General features: G+C 40.5%; 2 protein-coding genes across 7 annotated transcripts in view; both read right to left on the bottom strand.

Moving 5' to 3' along the window:
- Nucleotides 1-66: 66 nt before the first annotated feature.
- Nucleotides 67-13,392, bottom strand: LOC116726850 (protein kinase C and casein kinase substrate in neurons protein 2-like). 3 transcript variants are annotated; one of them, XM_032573734.1, is made up of 10 exons: nt 13,372-13,392; nt 6,806-6,864; nt 6,564-6,720; nt 5,553-5,788; nt 4,141-4,296; nt 2,772-2,947; nt 2,567-2,687; nt 1,677-1,744; nt 1,518-1,597; nt 67-788 (listed from the first exon to the last, which is right to left on the bottom strand). In XM_032573734.1, exons 2-10 carry the CDS (start codon nt 6,860-6,862, stop codon nt 676-678), a joined length of 1,164 nt encoding a protein of 387 aa, XP_032429625.1. In that variant the 5' UTR covers nt 6,863-6,864; nt 13,372-13,392; the 3' UTR covers nt 67-675. The 3 variants fall into 3 exon arrangements, with proteins under 3 accessions (XP_032429625.1, XP_032429623.1, XP_032429622.1); XM_032573732.1 differs by lacking the exon at nt 13,372-13,392 and adding an exon at nt 11,321-11,453; XM_032573731.1 differs by lacking the exon at nt 13,372-13,392 and adding an exon at nt 10,774-10,924.
- A 405-nt stretch (nt 13,393-13,797) lies between these two features.
- LOC116726848 (SH3 and multiple ankyrin repeat domains protein 1-like) overlaps nt 13,798-19,346 on the bottom strand; it is a 51,680-nt gene continuing 46,131 nt past the window's right edge. Inside the window, exons 27-28 of one of the 4 annotated variants that reach the window (XR_004340696.1) lie at nt 17,122-18,130; nt 13,798-16,811 (exon numbers count right to left, since the gene is read on the bottom strand). Coding sequence is in view for 3 of the 4 variants with exons in the window: in XM_032573728.1 (XP_032429619.1) it covers nt 16,760-16,811; nt 17,234-18,130 (949 nt within the window). In the remaining variant the exon portion in view is untranslated. Of the gene's footprint in view, nt 18,131-19,346 lie in introns of all 4 variants that reach the window. The other 3 variants (XM_032573730.1, XM_032573728.1, XM_032573729.1) reach the window with 3 other exon arrangements.

Here is a 19,346-nt window from a genome sequence, read left to right as displayed (position 1 = left end):
TAGAGAGAAAAAACCTTTAAATCTGTGTTAATCCCAACATGAAACACTGAAAAAAAAAAGATGCTCAATGTTTTTGTTTTACTTTTATTTGACAGATTCTCATTAAAAGCCAGGCACCAACAGAATAACAAGCAAAAGGATGCTTTTATTGTGAAATTTAACTCATTAAATATGTCATTTGTGTTCCCAGAAGGTAAACATCATTGCATGCAGAATGTTGTAAACAGTTCGTCCTGTCAGACCCAATATAGAGATATAATAACTCATTTAAGTTGGAAGAAAATAAATATTTTTCTTTACAAACACATCGACATGCAGAAACAGTTTTATACGGAAACACATCCAGACCAAACATCACTCCAAATTTAAAGTAAAGGGGCAATATTGTGTTTCCCAAGCACACAGCGGCCATTTTAGAGCATAATTAATCAATTGTGTTACTTTCAGTTGTTAAAAAATGTTACATATATAAAATGTGACTTAAAAGAAATTTGAATTCCTGATCTAACGCCTTGAAATTGGGCCTCTGTCTCTTTAAGAAGCTCCTGCTCTTTCTGAAGCTGGTTGTGGATCAGAAGATCAGAAGATAAGAACATCTTCCAGCAGAAATATTAATAATGTGTTGCTTTCAAAAGCATTAAAAAAACAAACGAGTTGCGGGTAAAAACGGAGTTATCACTCAGCGACTTCGACGTAATTGGCGGGGTAGAATCCCTCCTTCCCGCCGCTCAGCACCCCCCGACACCAGCCCTGGTCGTCCTCCTCCTCCACCTTCAGGAACGTCTCACCTGCAACGCGCAGCAACAAAAACGTTTCAAAGCACATCTCCAAAAACAGAAAACAAATACAACCAAAGAGGAAGTGAGATTTTAAAAAAAAGAGATTCAGAACGGCGACGATCCGTTTGAGTTATGGAATAAACTTAACAGTGAGATAAAACAATCTGAATTTCTCTCTGCATTAAAAATAAATTTGAGTATCGCTTCATTAAACTCACATTTGAATCGATGTAGCATCACATAAGATGTTTTGTTTTTGCTGATTTGAAATGATCTGATTATAAATTCATGCTTCTTTTTCTCCTTTCATTCATGATTTCTTTTAGTTGTTACATGAACTATTCATATTTATTATTAAATGAATGAAATAAAAACTGAAATGAAGGAAATGAAATGTAAATAAAATACATTTTATAAGTCAGATATCTGCTGATTCTGTGGATAATCAGATTAATTGCGATTAGTCAATTATTGAAATAATCGTCAACTAATTTAGTAATCGATTAATCATTATCTGGAATATAAAGACTTTTTAGTTAGTGCAGTAATTAGACAAAAACTGTCCAGAGGCCACAAATGGCCCCGGCACCACATTCTGGACCCCCAGTGTGTAAATATAGCTACAGTAAAACAGAAAAATGCTTTCATAAGACAATCCGGTCTGCACTGTCCACTAATTCAGCTTAAAAGGCCGACTTCAACGCTGGAGTGACATCACTTCCTGTGGTTGTTTCTCACCTGCTCTGAAGGACAGCTCGTCGGCCTCCTCGCCCACGTAGTCGTACAGCGCTCTGACCTTCACGCCGCCAATCATCACGCTGCAGCCGGAAGTACAGACATGAAAAAATAATCCCACGCTGAAGAAAAGGTGTGAAAAGTCGTTTTTTAGTGACTTACGGACGACTTTCTTTGCCTTTCTGGTTCCTCCGTTTCCTCTTCAGCTTTTTCACGGGCGGGACCCATTCCTGGACGGAGGGAAAAACGACCCAATGCAAAAACATTCTGCAAGATAATTCATTCACAAATATGAAAATACATCTTCAATGGTTATTGACACTCCTTCACAAGCCAAGTCTCTAAAGACTGAAATAAACATTTCCTCATCATCTGGTTCACCTTTGACCTCTAACTCTGGAATCCTGAACATGAACAGGTCTTCATACCAATTTTTAGCTAAAATCACAATCCCACCAAAAAAATACAAAACTAAATCAATAAAAGTTATCAGGTTTTTGTTTTTAATGTTCTTTTTCCTCATTCAGTCCGGTCGACCCGGTTCTACTGGAACCAGAACTCCATCATCTGCTCCACCTCCAGCTGCTGTGGTTCTGAGTCAAACCAACCTGTTCCCCTCCTGGCCTGTGGGGGCGCTGCACCAAGAACCACTGAAGGAAACGACACAAAAACCTCTGAAGACGCTGAGAGCAACTTCCTTCTTCACCAGATGGAAACAAGATGGAGGCGTCAGATTTTAGTGTTGGAGGATTTCTCTTTAGTCTTTGGCTGAAGACCAGGAGCCATTTCTGCTGCTAGCGCTAGGCTAGCACGTTAGCTTTGGTTGGATTTACCCAGAATGCCCTGTGCTGTAGTCCACTTCCTGATTTTCGAGCAGTCTCTGGTCCACTTGGCGTTCACATTCAAACCAAACCAGAGTTCACTTCAACTGAGCCAGACCGAGGTTTGGAGGACCAGAGGTCCAGAGGTCAGAGGTCGATTAGCGTTCACACCTCACCAACCGGACCGACTTTATAGGCGGACCGGACTCCTCTCCTTTCATCGGCCGGTACCTGGATCTTGGGCCAGTCGGTCGGCATGCCGGGTCCCTGGTTGCTCCTCCACCATTTCAGGTCGTCCTGCTCGTCGATGGACATCAGAGTCTGATGAAGCTCGCTGTAAACCGCCTTCACGCTGAAGAAGAAGAAGAAGAAGAAGAAGACAAGCTGGAGACTCATCGTGCTGCAGACGAAGCGTTCCCGCAGGAAAACGTCTCACCTCTCGTTGTTGGTGATGTCCAGGTGTCTGTGGATGGAGAGGAAGACCTGCTTCAGGAAGCTGATCCTCTTCCTCTCCTCCTCCTGCGACTGCTCAAAAATGGCCTCCATCTCCTCCATGTAGCGAGGCGTGTATGATGTCACTTCCTCCAGAGCTTTTTCATATCGCTCTCTGGCCTTTACAGAGAAAAACCCCTGATAACTAAAGACCTTCTAACGATGGATTTAATCATCTAATGCAACACTGAACTCAGTAACAAGAACAAATCTCCATAGAAACCAAGTTGGTGTTTTAGATCCAATTAAAATTAATTCCAGGAAAATTAATTTAGGGGAAACAAATATTCGCTAAACTAGAACGGCGCATCAGGGCCATTATAGCCACAAAAAACAAAGAAAATTTTAACTTAATCTCAGAAATTTTTAGAAAACTTAAATTTTGAGATTCATTTCAGAAAAGTTTCAATAAAAATTCTTGGAAATTTCTAAATTTGAAAAATAAAATTGATAGGAAAAAAAGCTCAAATTTTGAGATTAATTAAAAATAATTCTAGAAAATATTTGAAAATTTCAGAGTTTCAAAACTTGAAAATTTGCAAGGAAGTGCAAAAATTTTGAGGTAAAGGTTAGAATTAAGAAAAATATATATATTTGAAATTCCTTTGTTTCAAAAGACAAAAAATTGTTCAAAAAATCAGAAATTTTGAGGTCGCAGAAATTTGAGAAAAAAACATGGAAACTTTAGTTTGAAAAGTTGCAAATTTTTAACTTTGAGATCAGAAAGTTTCAGTTTTTCTAGAAAATTTTAAATATTAATCTAAAAAAGAGTTTGAAAAGTCAGAAATTTGCGAGAAAAAAACTCAAACTTTTGATATTTCTCATAAAAATTTACTAGAAAAGCTGAAAATCTGTGAGAAAAAATTCTGAAATTTTGAGGTTAATCTCAGAAGTTTTCTATGAAAAAAGTTATAAATTTGAGTTTGAAAAGTCAAATTTTCTATTTTATTCCAATTTTTTTTCTAGAAAGTTTCTGATATAAATCTAAAAAGTTTTTTTCTGGTGTTAATTTATCCCTGTGATGTCACTTCCTGCAGAGTTTTTTCCTGTGGCTCTCTGACCTCAGGAGGAAAACAGGTTTTTGTGATCAGCAGGAGACGTAGCGATGGATTTAATCCCGCAGCGTTCCCCTGCCGGTCTCCATCAACACTGAGCTCAGTAACAATAACAAACCTCCATGGAAGGGAAACGCTGCAGGCTGAAACTTCAAGCTCAGAGTTTCCCAGGAGATTAAATGCGACCGCATGCAGCTGCGACGCTTCATGTTTTCAATCAGGGACGCTGAAAGGAAACCGGTTGTGTTGACGTCTCACTCTCTCTCGCTCCTCGGCGGCTCTCTGCTTGGCCTCGGCCATCTTCAGCTTCTTCTCCTCGCTCAGCGCCGGGTTGTCGTTCGCCTGCTTCTCCTTCTCCAGCGCCGCCTGCTCCTTCTGGCACGCCTTGTGGAACGCCAGCCGGACCTTCTCCAGCTGCGCAGCGCAAACAAACAGAGCCGCTCAGGCCTCTGATGGGAAACGCTGAACGTTATTGATGGAGCCGTTAGATCGGCTCTGACTACAGGAAGCTGGAAAACTGTTTATTTTCTACACATCAAGATTTTCCCAGATTATTCTACTTTAAAGTTAAAGTTAAAATTAAAGATCAAACTTAAAATACAACAAATAAAATATATATTTTCTCCAATCTGAAGTTAAATCAGGCCAAACTTTTCTAATTTTTTGGGTCAGTCAGAAAGGCTAAAATTATTTTTATTTGTTAAAAGTCAGAAAATTTACAGAAAAATCTCTTAAAGAATGTTCTAACTTAATGAAAGAAAATTATGGCCACTGAAAAAACGGATTTTTATCTCAAAATTCAGATTTTTTTCCTCATAATTCTGACTTCAATCTCAGAATTATGACTTTAATTCTGAAAATAAAGTCAGAATCTCAAAATTCTGAGATTAAAATCAGAATTACAAGAAGTACAAGTTTCTCTGTCAGATTATTTCACATTTTCTAGTTCTTTCTTTATCAATATTTTAAAAAGATTTACTCAAAACAAGCTCCTATATTTATATATATATATATATTTATAAAAAGTAATTTGTCAGTTTGTTTTGTGTTATTTCAACCTTAAGATATTTACACTAAAATCGAGACTAAAATGACTTGGTACTATGTTGTGTTTTGCAGTGCAACAGTGTAAATAAGTAAGACGGTAAATGCTAGCTTCTGCGCTAATAGTTTCCACTGCATTGAAGTTTATTTAGTGTTTGAAATATTATAAAAGGAAGTTATAGGTGTTTCTATAAGTTAGAATATGGGAAAAATATCTGATTAAAATATATTCTATCACTTATTAGAACCTCAGTATTTTCATGAATATTAAGGAATAATTTACTTATAACAATAAGCTCCTGTTTCTTGCTGAAAATGTTCTAGTTTGTCTATTTAAACTTTACCAAAATATTTGCACTAGAAACTAAAATACTTGGTAAGATTTTGCGTTTTTGCAGTGTGACGTGTTCAAGGTAATTTATGGCGTCAGTTTTTGCATTTTGGCAACACTGAGATGATTTTAGTCAAAAATATTGTTGACAAGTTACTTAGTTTTTTTTCATGTGTTCTCCAGTAGACCGATATCACTTGGTAACAGTTTGTGTTTTTCCAGCGTTGTCTGTGGGTTTGCTAAATGAAAAGGTTTGGGACGATGTTAAGGAACTGATCAATTTCAAGCCCTGGACCTTGGTGAGCTTCTTGGTCCAGGGCTTCTGCGCTCGTGAGAAACTGGTCTTGTTGTCGTAGCTCTCCTTGAAGCCACAGCAGAGCTTTTTGGGGAACATCTCCTTCTGCCAGGTCTTCACCCGCTCTCCTTCCTCTGCCACGAGTGACTGCGCAATGGAGGAGTGGAGGGCCGCCAGGCGCTCGGTGGAGGCGAAGAAGCACTGCCAGGCCCTCATCAGGGAGCCGTACACAGGCCCTGGGCAGCAAAAACAGCAAAGAGTGAGGAGCGCCCCCTGGAGGTGAGTCACGGTCAGACGAGAGTCCGGTTATGGATCTGATTTCCTCTGGGAAAATCTCACATGAAAGTCTGAAGAAAGGATTAAAACAGAACAACGAAAGAGGAAAAACTGAATTTCCTTTAGTTCCTGCCACATTTAACAGCAAAACCAACTGAAGCTACTTCATATCCACGTCTCAGAGGTCGGCAACACAAGCTACAAAGCTAGCTGCGCTAACCTGAAGTACCAAGCAAACTATTCTGCTAGACCTAAAGAGCTAAACCACTCAATATTTGGTTGAAGCTAATGCTAAAGAGCTACAACAACTCAATATTTGGTTGAAGCTAATGCTAAAGAGCTACAACAACTCAATATTTGGTTGAAGCTAATGCTAAAGAGCTACAACAACTCAATATTTGGTTGAAGCTAATGCTAAAGTTTTACAACAAATCTGTATTTAGTGGAATGTAAAATGGTAGCTGTGTAAATCTCACCTATCTTCTCGGTTTACCAATAATTCACCTAATGGCAATATTCTCCGACATCGGAAACGTCTGCTGAGGCTGAATTAACTATTTGTTTGTGCCGCAGTCATTTTGAAAATATTAATAAATGTTTCTAGAGGTCATCAGAGGTCAACCTAATCTACTCAGCTTTTGTTTTGAAGACAGTAATGATGACCTCTGGACACGTTTCTACTAAAATCTCTGAAATGACAGAATGAAGAGGTTTGCTGCAGCAGTGTTGTCTCACTGGAATCCATGACGACCTTCCACTTGCTGCTCCACTGGCTCAGCTGCTGTCCGTACTGCTTCTCCACCTTCGCTCGCTCCAGGAAACACGCCGTGACGTCGTTACAGGCTTGGAAGGACCGGTCCGTCCTCTGCACCGTGCGCGCGTAGTTCCCAGGCTGGGTGGAAACAGAGATTCGATTTCCGGGTTGGAATTGAGAATCGATCAGAAACTGATCAATAATATCGCTGAATAATCGTCACCATCCAGAAGCTCTGCTTCTTGGGATCCTCCAGCGGTTCCTTCGGTTGGCTTGCCATATCTAGGAACAAAGTAAACTTAGTTTATGTCAAGGGTGTCCAACACGAGGCCCGGGGGCCAACTGTGGCCCTTGGAGGGATTTTTGTGCGGCCCCCTAACTGCAACTTAAGAATGATCTAAATTTGCCTCGTCTGTCAGCTGCAGATGCAAAGTTTGGTAACATTTACTAGAAGGGCTGAGAATAAGACTGACCTGACATGAAGGAGACTTTCTAAATGTTTAGGATTATTTTCATGGAGCTTCATTCCTAAATAATAATAATAATAATAATAATAATAATAATAATAATATTATAATGACACTTTTAATGCAAAGCTGCATTTAAAATGTCTCCAGGATGAAACAGCAAACATTTCTAAAGTGTCCATGTTGTTTTTAGTCTAATGCTCACACCTTAAAATAAAATGTTAACAAAACTTTTTATTTTGAATCAGGATAAAATTATCACCAACATCATTTTCTTACAATAATAAATGTTAAGTTATTTTTATGACCAAGTGCTTATAATCAGTAGAATAAATTTATCCAGAGACTTTTACTGAAAATCTGACTTTACTTCACCTAAATCAGCTTTTATTTAATTTATTAAACTGGGTTAAATACAGTAAGTGTTTTGAAAGAAATCCTGTTTTTATAAGTGAAAATAAATTTGTTCGATTTGAAAACAAGATGTTTTTCTTTTAATATTCAAACGTGCAAAATCGTTTCCATGTTTTGTATCTATGATGAATATCAACTCTTTCCTACAAAAAACTAAATGATTGACTATCGACTCTTTAATTCAGGGGCCTCAAACTCCAGTCCTTGAGGGCCGCAGTCCTGCAACATTTAGATGACCCTGTTAAGTTGCACAAAATTCGAGACCAAACTTCAGCTTTAAAAGAGAACAAACAGCTTTAATTAACATTTGCAAATGGAGAAAACATACAAAGCTCACATCTCAGTGAGAATCGGATGAGTTCTGACTTGGGGCTGAACGTCTCCTCATCTACATAGGATACATCACACATTACGTAGTCACACCCCCTGGCTCAAGTGTCAGGTAAAAATCTATACGTTACTTATCTGTCAGTTCCAGTGGAGCAGAGTTGCATACACATTCACAGCTCAACTTTAGGCGTTTCTCCAAAAAGCCTCTCTGCTGATGGCTAAACAGATACTAGAAACTGAACTTCTACAAATGTGAGACCTTAGCCATGTCTCACATTTCTAACTGCTGAACATCCTGTTCTTCACTTATTTGAGGAGGGTCAGAAGAGCATATATCCTGTTGAGCTGCAACTGAGTGCAAACCTTTAATAAAAACATCATAAAGTGTACATTCAAATTTATTTAAACTTTGCTACTAAATTTTTCCTTCACAAGCCTCTGCTGCACCTGAACAGAATAATGAGGTCATTAAGGTTCTGGAGAACTGATCTTCAACAGGAGGAGGTGATGAAGCCGTTTCACCTCACTTTAAATGCCACAATATGAACTTAGAGCTCTTCATATTTAATATTTGTCCTTGTTTTGTTGTGACTGTGAGCAAACGGTTGTTTTTTCTCTGCAGGTGAAGTTGCAGTTTAATGCATTCAGTCTCTTCTTCTCTGACCGTTGAAATAACAGCACAGATTTTCACAGCCAACGTGTTTAAACCATCAGGATTCCTCAGCAGAGGAACGCAAAGAGCCGAGAGACGCAGGACATAAAAACACAGCATTTCATGTCAAAGCTGCTCGGTTTTCCTTCCCACAACTAAAACAGGGAATATGAGAGCAGCTTTTATGGCCACATTAAAGAACAGCTAAACATAAACAGACTGGACACCTGTCTGCCAACAGGTGGCGCTGTACAGATGGCAGCATGGACACAGCTCATCTTAAAACACACACAGATCCAGTAATCTGGTTTATTCAGAAGAAAAACACAAACTGGATTCTGTGGCTGTAATCTCTTCCTCTCAAGTGAACAACTTCAAACGTCTTAAATGACTTTTTACATTAAATACGTTGAATTTTCTTTTTTTTCCTCGCTAGACTTTTCTGTCAGGTAAACGTTTGAGTCGCACACAGACCGCTAAATGTTTGAGGCTACCAATAACTCACTGCTAACAAGCTAGTTTTTTGTATCTATCACAGATTAGTGCAAATTAATCTCCAGCTGAATTCACATTTCCTTGGAAATACAAGTCTTAATTTTTATTCATAATGCCTTAAAAATATTCACAGCTTTATTCTCGCTTTACCACGACTTCATTCTGCAGGGTGCTAGCAAAGTAGCTAGCTTTTTTTCTGTGTATCATGGCATTTCATATCAGTTGATATCCATAGTTATTGATTAGTTTTTGGGTTTAGATATCTGAAATACTTCCAAACTGGTGGAGTGACCGATCCTGCTTTGTCCAGTTTTCTCTCCATCTTCTTTTTTAGCAGTTTTGAGGCTCAGTGGGTAAACTGGAAACTTACTCAGCATGTTGTTGCTAGGCAACCAGACAGTGAGAGAGTTAGTTGATTCCACCAACCCAGCTTAGCTAGCAATGACAGATTGATCAGCTAAAGTCTTTCCTCTGCCTACATCTCCCAGAATGCTGTACGGTTCTGGATTGGAGTTCTGTAAAATTATTGAATATTTGATTATATGTATTATCTATTGATATTGATCAAGCGTCTATAGAGGCATATATTGTTATTGGTTTATTGTTCGGGCCTAATTATGGGTAAAAGTGCTAATTTATCGCCAGTTGGCTACATAAAGTTTGTACGTTTCTGTAAATCTGGCTGAAAAATAGATCACAATATCAGCATCACAGTGTTTCATATCAGTCGATAGATAATTAGCCTATTGATTAGTTTTTAGTGGAGTGACCACCAGGTCTTAAATTTCATTCGTAGTTGGTAAAAAGTCTTACATTTGAGTTGAAACCTGCAGAAGCAACTTTTTCCTCCTAATGTTTGTTTTCTTGTTGGCCAGATCATAAAACTCAAACAATAAAAATGAACTGAAAAATTGAACAGCAGTGAAGAATAAAACTGCAGCTGTGTGCAGGTCCAGCCGGTGAGTCAGTCCAAACCGGATTTTTCATGACCGCTTTGATCCGGCAGCCATATTTACTGTACAACAGACCCCCCCCCCCCCCCCCCCCCCCCCCCCCCCCCCCCCCCCGCCAGGCTGAGGGGGGCGGCGGCGCTGGAATCCAGCGGGTCGGGATCGGCCTGCAGGAATAGAACAGCTGCTCCAGCATTTCTTCCTGCAGCCTTCCCAAAATAAACGGCAGGGAAAGGTCACGGTTCTGTTCACTCTGACTAACACAAGGCCCGGCCCGGCCCGGCCCGGCCCGGCCGTCTGCAGCCGCCACCGATCCGCCTCTCAAGACAAACCTGAAAGTGGAAGAGTGGGAACGGAGATCAGGCCGAAACACGCAGGGGACGTTCAGGTTCAGGCCTATTTCTGTCTGTTGACGCATCACTGAGAGACGTGGAAACCAGCAGAGATACGAAAATAAGGGAGAAGATGTCTGCCAAAAACCTGAAATCTCTAGATTAATATCAGATCTTTTTTTTTTTAGAAAAAACCTGGAAATTCCTGAGCTCTAAAAGTTGGACATCTTCAAGAAAAAAAATCAGAAATTTTCAGACTAAACTCAGAATTGTTTTAGAATAAACATGAAAATGTTCTGAGTTACAAATGTCAAAAATGTTCAACTTTGAAACTCTAGAAAGTTTTTTTTCTAGAAAATTTGAGACTAATCTCAACATTTCTGAGTTTTCTGGCTGAGATTTCCTCCTTTTCTCCATCAACAGTGGCTCTGATGTGGCGCCGAACGACAGAAAGTCGCCCTCATCATGTTTCCATCAACAATCATTCATCAGTTTTCCTCCAAGTTGAAACAACATCACCTCTCCGCTCAGTTCTAGAGAAAATCACTCACAAGTCGAGTCTGGAAAAGCAGTGACAGCTGAGCAGTCATGCCTGGAAGCAGCCATCACTTCCACGTCTCCCTGAATCACCACTGATTACTCCAGTGACCACTTGTTTCTGTAGTTCAAGAGCTGCTCCATGTCTGCCTCCCCCTCCTCGCCACCGCTCCGCTCGCCCTGACCCACTTTTCCCTCGCCGCTTAAAGTCACACACACCCCGCTGCCGACCCGGAGCCGGGCGAGAGACGGTGAAAGGGAAGAACCGCTTCCACACAACGCCGCATTGTAGAGAGAAAGAGAGCATTTCTTTTCTCAGAAATGTTCTAAAAATGTATATTTTGAGTTTGAAAAAAGTAAAACATTTGCTAGAAAAAAAAACTCAGAAATTTTGTAGAAAATTTTTTTTAAAAGTAAAACAATTCAACTTTTGAAATTCTAAAATTTTCAAGTTTTTCCTCTAGAAAATTTTGGAGCTTGCTCTCAAAATGTCTTTGTTTTTTGGGGTAAATTAACTCCCCTTTTCCTTTTTTCCTGTTTCTAATACTCGGTCGTTCTCACCTGCTGCCGTCCGTCAGCTGCAGCTCCAAACATCAACCCGTCGGGTTTTTCCTCATGTCCTCTTCTGTGATCTGCTGCTCCGGCTCGCCGTCAGGTTGTCCGGCTCTTCTTGCTCCGTTTCATCAGAAACAACAGCTGGAAGACGGACCCCCCCCCCCCCCCCCGCTCCTCCCTCTGTCCCTCTCAATATGGTGCTAATGAGATGTCAGGCTTTTATTTTGACATGATCATGTCAGGGAGGCTCACGGTCATATGATCTTATTAGCACACGTGTGTGAGGGGTTCCCATGTAGATCGACTCCAGTGCGACCTAAAGAGTGCGGTGTGTTGCTAACGCTACATCCACATGTCATCTTTCAGACGCAAACGTCAAAACATTTAGACAGTTGAGGTTTTTAACACCTGATGGTCCGGTCAACCCGGTTCTACTGGAACCAGAACTCCATCATCTGCTCCATCTCCTGCTGCTGTGGTTCTGAGTCAAACCAACCTGTTCCCCTCCTGGCCTGTGGGGGCGCTGCACCAAGAACCACTGAAGGAAACGACACAAAAACCTCTGAAGACACTGAGAGCAACTTCCTTCTTCACCAGATGGAAATAAGATGGAGGCGTCAGATTTTTCTCTTTAGTCTTTGGCTGAAGACCAGGAGCCATTTCTGCTGCTAGCGCTAGGCTAGCACGTTAGCTTTGGTTGTATTTACCCAGAATGCCCTGCGCTGTAGTCCATTTCCTGCTTTTGGAGCGGTCTCCAGTCCGCTTGGCGTTCACATTCAAACCGAATCAGAGGTCGTTTTTTTGATTTTATTACACATTCAGACATTACCAAACGGAGTGGAGTTGGATTAAAGTGGCTAGCGTTACAAGGGCCATTTTTATTTACTTTATTCCTAAATATTAAATTTATACTTAAAAGTATGAATTCTATATCTGGACAGTTGGTAGTTAAACCTTCAGGTCAAATGAGATCAAACTTGTTAAAATCCAATTCTATTCAATTTGAGTTTATTAAACAATTTCAAGCCAACTTGATTAAGAATCAAATATTTTCAGCCAGAGGAACATTTCTCCTCAGCTCTGAGTGCTTGTAATGCTCTGGAGTCACTGTTTGTCATCAGCAGAGGAAAAGTTTCTGCAAGAAGAGAAATATCTGACAGTCCTCACTAAACATGCACTGGAAGTTATTAGTCAAAGGCAGGTCCACAAATACCTCAGGAAGAAACACTGGAAAGAACAAAAGCCTTGAACACAAGGTGGGACGAGGGAAGGACATCCTGTCAGATCCTGACCATGAGATTAGCCAGCAAGAAGGAAAATACCTTCAGAAAGAGAAACTGTAACAGTGGATCAGCTAAACCAGTTTAGGTTAGCTAAAACGTTAGCTGCATTTAGTTCTGCTAATGCTAAAGCGCTACACCAACGTGATATTTAGCAGAAGCAAATGCTAAGATGCTAAATTAAACTGAGTTGACACCCAAACAGGGTCTAACAATTCATATATGTGATATTTTTGCACGCATTTTTAAATTAACACCACTGGTTGCTGGTTTATGTAAATGCTGTATTATTGCCATTTCTCAATAAAGTTTAGTGAAAGAACGGAAAAGACGTGAGGACCGGAACTGCTGCGTAAAGGTGTTTATCCACTTCAAAATAAGAGCGTGAATATAAACGTCTAACTTCTTGAAGGATTCTTAAATGTTGAAAATCAAATATTAATCACAGATGTCAAACTTTTCAACTCAAAGGTCAGAAAATAGCAACGTAAATTAGCTGGGAAAATTGACATAGGGCAAGCTAAATGTGCTAAGCGTTTCTAAAGCTAGCAAAATGCTAAACAGAAAAATTAGCTCTGCTATTAGCGCATTAGCACTGATCAGTTTCCTCAAACTTCACAAAGATGCACCGCTTTGATCTGTCACACGCAATCCTGATAAAAAGACTTTAGTTGTGGCACAATGGGAAGAATTTAAGGAGTGCAAAAACTTCTGTAAGAAAAAACAAATCATCATGATGAATCATACTTTTTCTTTTAAAGACAAACAAAAAATTACCTCAATGATGAGTCAGAGCACATCATGTCACCCAGACTAAGTACCTTGGATGAAGTCATGGGAGAGATTATTTGTTTCCTGGAAAGGTTTCTTCACATAGACAAGAAAGAAACAAACAAACATGTTTCAGCTTCACCATCACACAGAAAAATAGCTTCATTTGTGAGTCAGTTGCAAACAGACATTCATCTACTTAATGCCTCACAGGCCAGTTTGAGCCGGCTGCACGCTCTCCAACAAGCCATTTCCTCGTCTTCCTGCCCACGAGCTCCAAACATTTACACCATTAACTCAGCAAACCGAAGGGAAAACAAGCCTGCAGCTGAGAGCGGCGCTGTCCTCCACCTCTGCTGCTGCCAAATGACTCCATTCAATCCAAACACCTCCAACCGGTTCGTTATGGGAGCAATGACGACAGAGCCGGGCTTTATTTCAGCTTTTATTTCAACACCTTAGTTGTATCTCTATCATATTATATACTGTATTTTATTCAAAACAAAATTTATATATATATATTCATATACCTTTTATCTCTGCATACTTATGCTCATACTGTATGTGGTCATGATGCATTTCACTAGGCCTAAAAATACTCTGGTGTACATAAGGTGTACATAATGCTTTCTACACTGCGGCTCAGTCCATGTTCTGCTTTGGGCCTTAATAAGCTTCACTGGAGTCGCTGCAGTGCAGAAAACATTTACAGAAAACCCAGAAATTCAACAGAAAACGTCAAAGAATTTGTCCACACTATCTGGAAGACAGAGATTCTTAAAAATGTTTACATACCTAATATTATAATCTTCATTGTACTATATTTTTATCATCTTTGCCGACATTATCGTCATTACATACAAAGCTATAAGTGATGTTTGCCCCACAGTTAAATGGCTGCACTGGCATCTTAAAATCACCGTGGCCGACAGGCGCAATGCGCAGCAAATGGCAAGAAGCGCCGCCAACACATGAATAATGCAAAACCAAGAAAAAAACACATGCAACACATTGATATATATACCAAGATCACAATCTTGTTTTTCTCTGCTCTGAATACAAACCCCTTGTTCAGGAACTACGTTAGGAAGATGCCAGGAAGACGACGAAGTAACAGATGGGATCGCTCTTTTCCAGCCACATGAAGAAACATCAACGCCATGAATGAGTGTGTGACCGACTGAACTTCTGTGTGGACAACAACCTGATGAAGGCTGGTTCTGTTCTGGGCACCACTGTGGAACCTCTGGACATGGATTTAGAATCATAAAATTTGGGGCCAGTTAAGTATTTTTTTAATTTGAAAAACTCTGCAATCGCAGAAAATAGAAGCAAGAACTTACGACCGACAAAACATACAAATGAAAAACACTGCAACCACATGAAGTAGAAAAACAGCAGCAGGTATAAAACGCTGGTATTTTGCTCTCCAAATGGAAGTCCTCCAGACCACCAGGGGGAGTCGATCACCAAATCATGAGACCAGAACCCTAGGAAAGACGGGATGTCTATGTTGTGTCTTCTTAAACACACAATCTTTTATATTGTTGAACACCAGCATGTTTATGGAGGATGTGGGTAATACTAACAACTCCAGACTCCCCCTAGTGGAGTGGAGGACTTCAGTTTTGTGGAGTGAGCTTTAATTGTTTCATATTTGCTGTTAGTTTAATAATTTCTATTTGCATGATTTCTTGTTTTTCTCTTTCTACCCAAAACTGGATGGTAAAAATCTTCAGTCTAATGTTTTGGTTTCAACAAGACTTTATTTTGAAGGATAATTTAGTCTACAAAGACTTCATAATTGATTTTATTTGTCGTTTCTGTTTTTTCAGTTTTGGACATTTAAATTGTTAAATGATCATTACAATTTAACGTTTATTGATCTTGAGAATGTGTTCTAGCATTATTAAGCCATTACCATCACATTACTGGAATATTGTCAAAACAACATTACCGTTTATCGCAATAACATCTGGAACAATTTATCGTCCAGAAACGTTTGTTGTTTCCATTTCCTGTGGTTGCAGAATTTTTCTTTTGCTTTTGTGTTATTATTTGCAGGCTTTTGCAGTTACATGTGTTTTGGAGTTTGCATTATTCATGTGTTTGATGCACATTTGCGCCTGTCGGCCACCATATAGAATAAAACCGAGATCGGATGTTTAATATGCAACACAAACTGTAGTTTTCCGTTTATTACAGCAAAAATATATGAAAAATATGTGAAAATTATTATGTTTTTGCTTTGTGGAATAGTTAAACTGTGGGATTGACAGTTCAGAATTAAAAACTAATTAATTCAATATTTTAGGAGCAGAAGAAGCATTTGCTTTTATGGAAAAGGCTTTAGGAAGAGAAGGTATAAGTCAGGGGAAGCATCTGAGACCGACAGACACACACACATTATCAGACTCACAGAGGCATAAGGTCGAGAAGTTCAGGCAAATAGAGAAGCAGGAAAAAGCCCTTTTTCATCACCTCACCTACGTGGAAAAAAACAAAATGGCCGACCTCATGGCACCAAAGAGGAAGGACACAACTTTAGTTTCACCCCAAAACACAAAATTCAGTTTTCTCCAAAACTGTCTGAAACCTGATGAAGCTTTAAAATCTCTTCCTCATTTTTTACAGTGTAATTTGAACATTTAAAAACACCCTGACCAGTTTTATATGAATGATTGCTATCAGCACTGAGTACAAAACAGATGGGCTCTTTTACTAATCCTGTTAAACATGTAATATATATTTAGCGCTCGCAAAGTACAAACATACAAAGCTTATTGGGAGCAACCTCTGGGGGAAATCTGCAAATATATGTGTGTGTAATATATATATATTTATTATTTCATATAAAATACTATTTTTGTCTATTTTTGTCTATCATTTACAAATAAAACTCATCGAGGGATCTGCTGAAAAGCACAAAGCAGACGTCAGAAACCTGTTCACGTCTCTGCTTTTAATAGCGTCTCCGATTCAGTCACAGTAAATAACATTTTCCTTGGATGATTTTTCTGCTCGTCTCTAAACTCCAACTTAAGTTTTGTGAGTTGCAGCTCTGAGCAGCAGATGGTGTGAGAATCCATCTGTCACTGAGCCCGAAAGAAAAAAAACACTGCAAATGTGTTTATTCTTTTACACCAAAAAATAGTGCGTTAATTAAAAGCCTGTCCATCAAAAGTTTAGAAACATATTTTCACCACCAACTTAAGACATTCTGACTTTTTTTATACTCCACAAATTGATCCACAGTAAAGCAAAGCCCGGGTTTCTGCCCCTTTAGGCCTGTTGATGTCCACTGATCTTCTCTTGCACATCTTCTGTTATTGATCAGCTTTGTCAATAAGTTTCTCTCCCTTTTCTGTCAGCTCTGAATCATCCCTTCACTTTCTCAGTCTGTGTCTCGAGGAGACGTGGGGACATGCAAAGGAGAGGAGAGACGCCTGGGGAGAAAAGGAGGCCAAATCAAAGAATAAGAACGGGTGGACTTTAACTACAAACTAAATGGGGTTGATAAAATGCAGTTAGATGGAGAAATGATTGGAAAACTACTCAGACTTTAAGGATTAAGAAGGTTGGAAGGTAAGTATGGTTGGATCAACTTAAAGCTGCAGTATGTAACTTTTAGAAAAATATTTTTTTACATATTAGTTGAAACTGTAGATTATTTGTCTCATATTGATCTGTCATGACATGGTGACAGTTTTAACAAACCTGTAAAAACAAATTCTTTATAAACGTTACGTACTGCACCTTCAAATGAAGCTAACGAGACACTCTGACGCTCTTTCACCATCCAGTGTTTCCTTTTGGACCGTTTGAGTCGCCTCTACATCGCCCTGAGCCCGTTTTCGTCCTCCCTCACCTGTCAGTGAGTTTCTTGAGGGCCCGCTCGATGTTCATTCGATGCCCCACTCGGGTCACTCCCAGGTCCAAGAAGTCGTCCTTAGTAAGTGACGGGAGATGAGATCCGTCTATCTCGTTGTCTATAAAACGCTCCCTGTGTTCACCCAAATTTAAGTAAGTCAACCAGTCGGCAACGTCGTACTTGGTCCAGTAGGGTAGAGGTTTGATGGCAAAGGGTCTGGCAGGGGGAGCGGGGCTGAGGTTGGGGTAGTTGAGACAAGAAGGGCTGGGTGGTAGATGCAATGGGGAGGAGGCTCCCGAGAAGAAATGAGTCGGGGAGAGAGAGCGTGAGACTAGTAGAGGGTTCGGACTCGGCACACCGGAAGGAGAGAACAGCGGGGGAGTCGAGGCGTGGTAGGGATCTCCGAGAGAGTGACCAGGAGATGGAGGTGTGAGAGGGCCAGGAAAGTCAAAGGGGTTACTGTAGATAGGTGTGGAGGGAAGGATGGGGAGAGAGGACGGTCTGGGTGGTGTTGGGTTCTGCTGTTCGGTGTTGTAGATGAGAGGGCTGGGGGCCCGGCGCCTGGAAACCGATGACCGCATCTCTTTAGAGGGACTACACTGAAAATCAAAAGTCTGCCTGCGCAACTTAGATCTGTGCTTAGGTGATGTTGGGTATGGGCAGTAGGTTGGGGAATGGGGAGGATGGGAATGTACCGGGGAGGTCGGCATCTGAGGAGAAGGGGAGCGGGTCCAGTTGCGCTGAACGGGGACTTGAGGAGACGGAGAGACAGAAGGGGAGGCCGAGAGGTTGGGAGTCAGGATCTGTCGATGCTGCGGGGAGGAGGTCGGTAGCGGCGAGGTGGAGCGACCGGTCGGTGGGCTGTGGAAGGCATCGGTAAAATCTGCTGAATACCTGAAAGACACAACATAAAACCTTACAATGGTGCCATCATTAAGATCAGCACAGAAAAACATCTAATGCAATCTGATGGTGAGAAGGCTGGTTCTTACTACCTAGCTTCAAGTGAAACTGAAACACTGTCTGATCCAGGCTGCCTTTACTCACAGCAGAGGGATTTGTTGGTTATCTAGCCTGGTAAAAACAAGTTCCTTGTTCTTGGCTTTGCTTCATCCACAGGGTCTGGACTCTTGGCTATTGAGAAACGTTTGCTCTCTGGAGGCTTTGAATCTGTTCAAATTTTCAACAATTGAATCTGATTCTACCTGATTGCTAACGTTTGGCCGTGACGTGTGAAATGCACCATCTGCATCGTGAAGGAGGCGTGTTCTTTAAACAACCATTCCAAACTGCGACGAGAGCAGTGTCGAGCTCAACGAAGTCTTTGCCAGCAGTAATATGTCCTAAACAGTCTTCTTGCTTCGACTGTTGTTGCTCGATATTTGGAAGTTTGGCTAACATGGACTGAATGACTTTGTTCACTTCCATTGAAGGTGACCCATTATGCCTCCTTGAACAGGTTGGGATCTGAATGGGCTACACAAAACATGTTCACATGAGATTTTAGTCTGCTCAGTTCAGAATGAGCTGTTTTAGGGCCTGTATCACTTTAAATTCAAATGAGCTGCTGTTGGCCACGCCCCCCCCCAAACTCAATGTTTACACTTACATGTGAAAGTGGCTGCAAACAGAAGCACAATTATGTAACCATACATCTTTCAAAAGCAGAAGTAGAGCCATCTGCACAACCAACCGGAATGCAGCAAGTGGTTTGTGGATGGTAAGTCAACAACCAAACACTTTTCCAGCAGTCATTGTACACAGCATACAGCGATAAAACCACTGACCAAACATGCTGGAGCGCAACTTGGGTTACTAATGGTCTTAGCTTCTGCTTATGGTATTAGCTCTAGCAAACATATGGCATTAGCTCTACCTAATATAGTAAACAGTAAATCACAAGCCGATCACATTAGCTTGTTTTAATAAATATCTAAGAATCTTGAGGCAGTTCGTCTCAATCCAGACGTTTTGTGGGTATAATGTTAGCTTTCACCACGTCTGGTTTTTGTGTTTTATGTTTAGTCTCACGTCCTCCTACCATGTCAAAGGCCCAGCATGCATTGCACAGGTGAAAAAAAATGGTGACCAGCCTAGGTGAAAATATAAC

Source organism: Xiphophorus hellerii, chromosome 10, assembly GCF_003331165.1.
Source record: "Xiphophorus hellerii strain 12219 chromosome 10, Xiphophorus_hellerii-4.1, whole genome shotgun sequence".
Classification (NCBI taxonomy): domain Eukaryota; kingdom Metazoa; phylum Chordata; class Actinopteri; order Cyprinodontiformes; family Poeciliidae; genus Xiphophorus; species Xiphophorus hellerii.
Note: the sequence above shows the minus strand (reverse complement) of the source record. Positions and strands in the feature narration are given on the sequence as shown.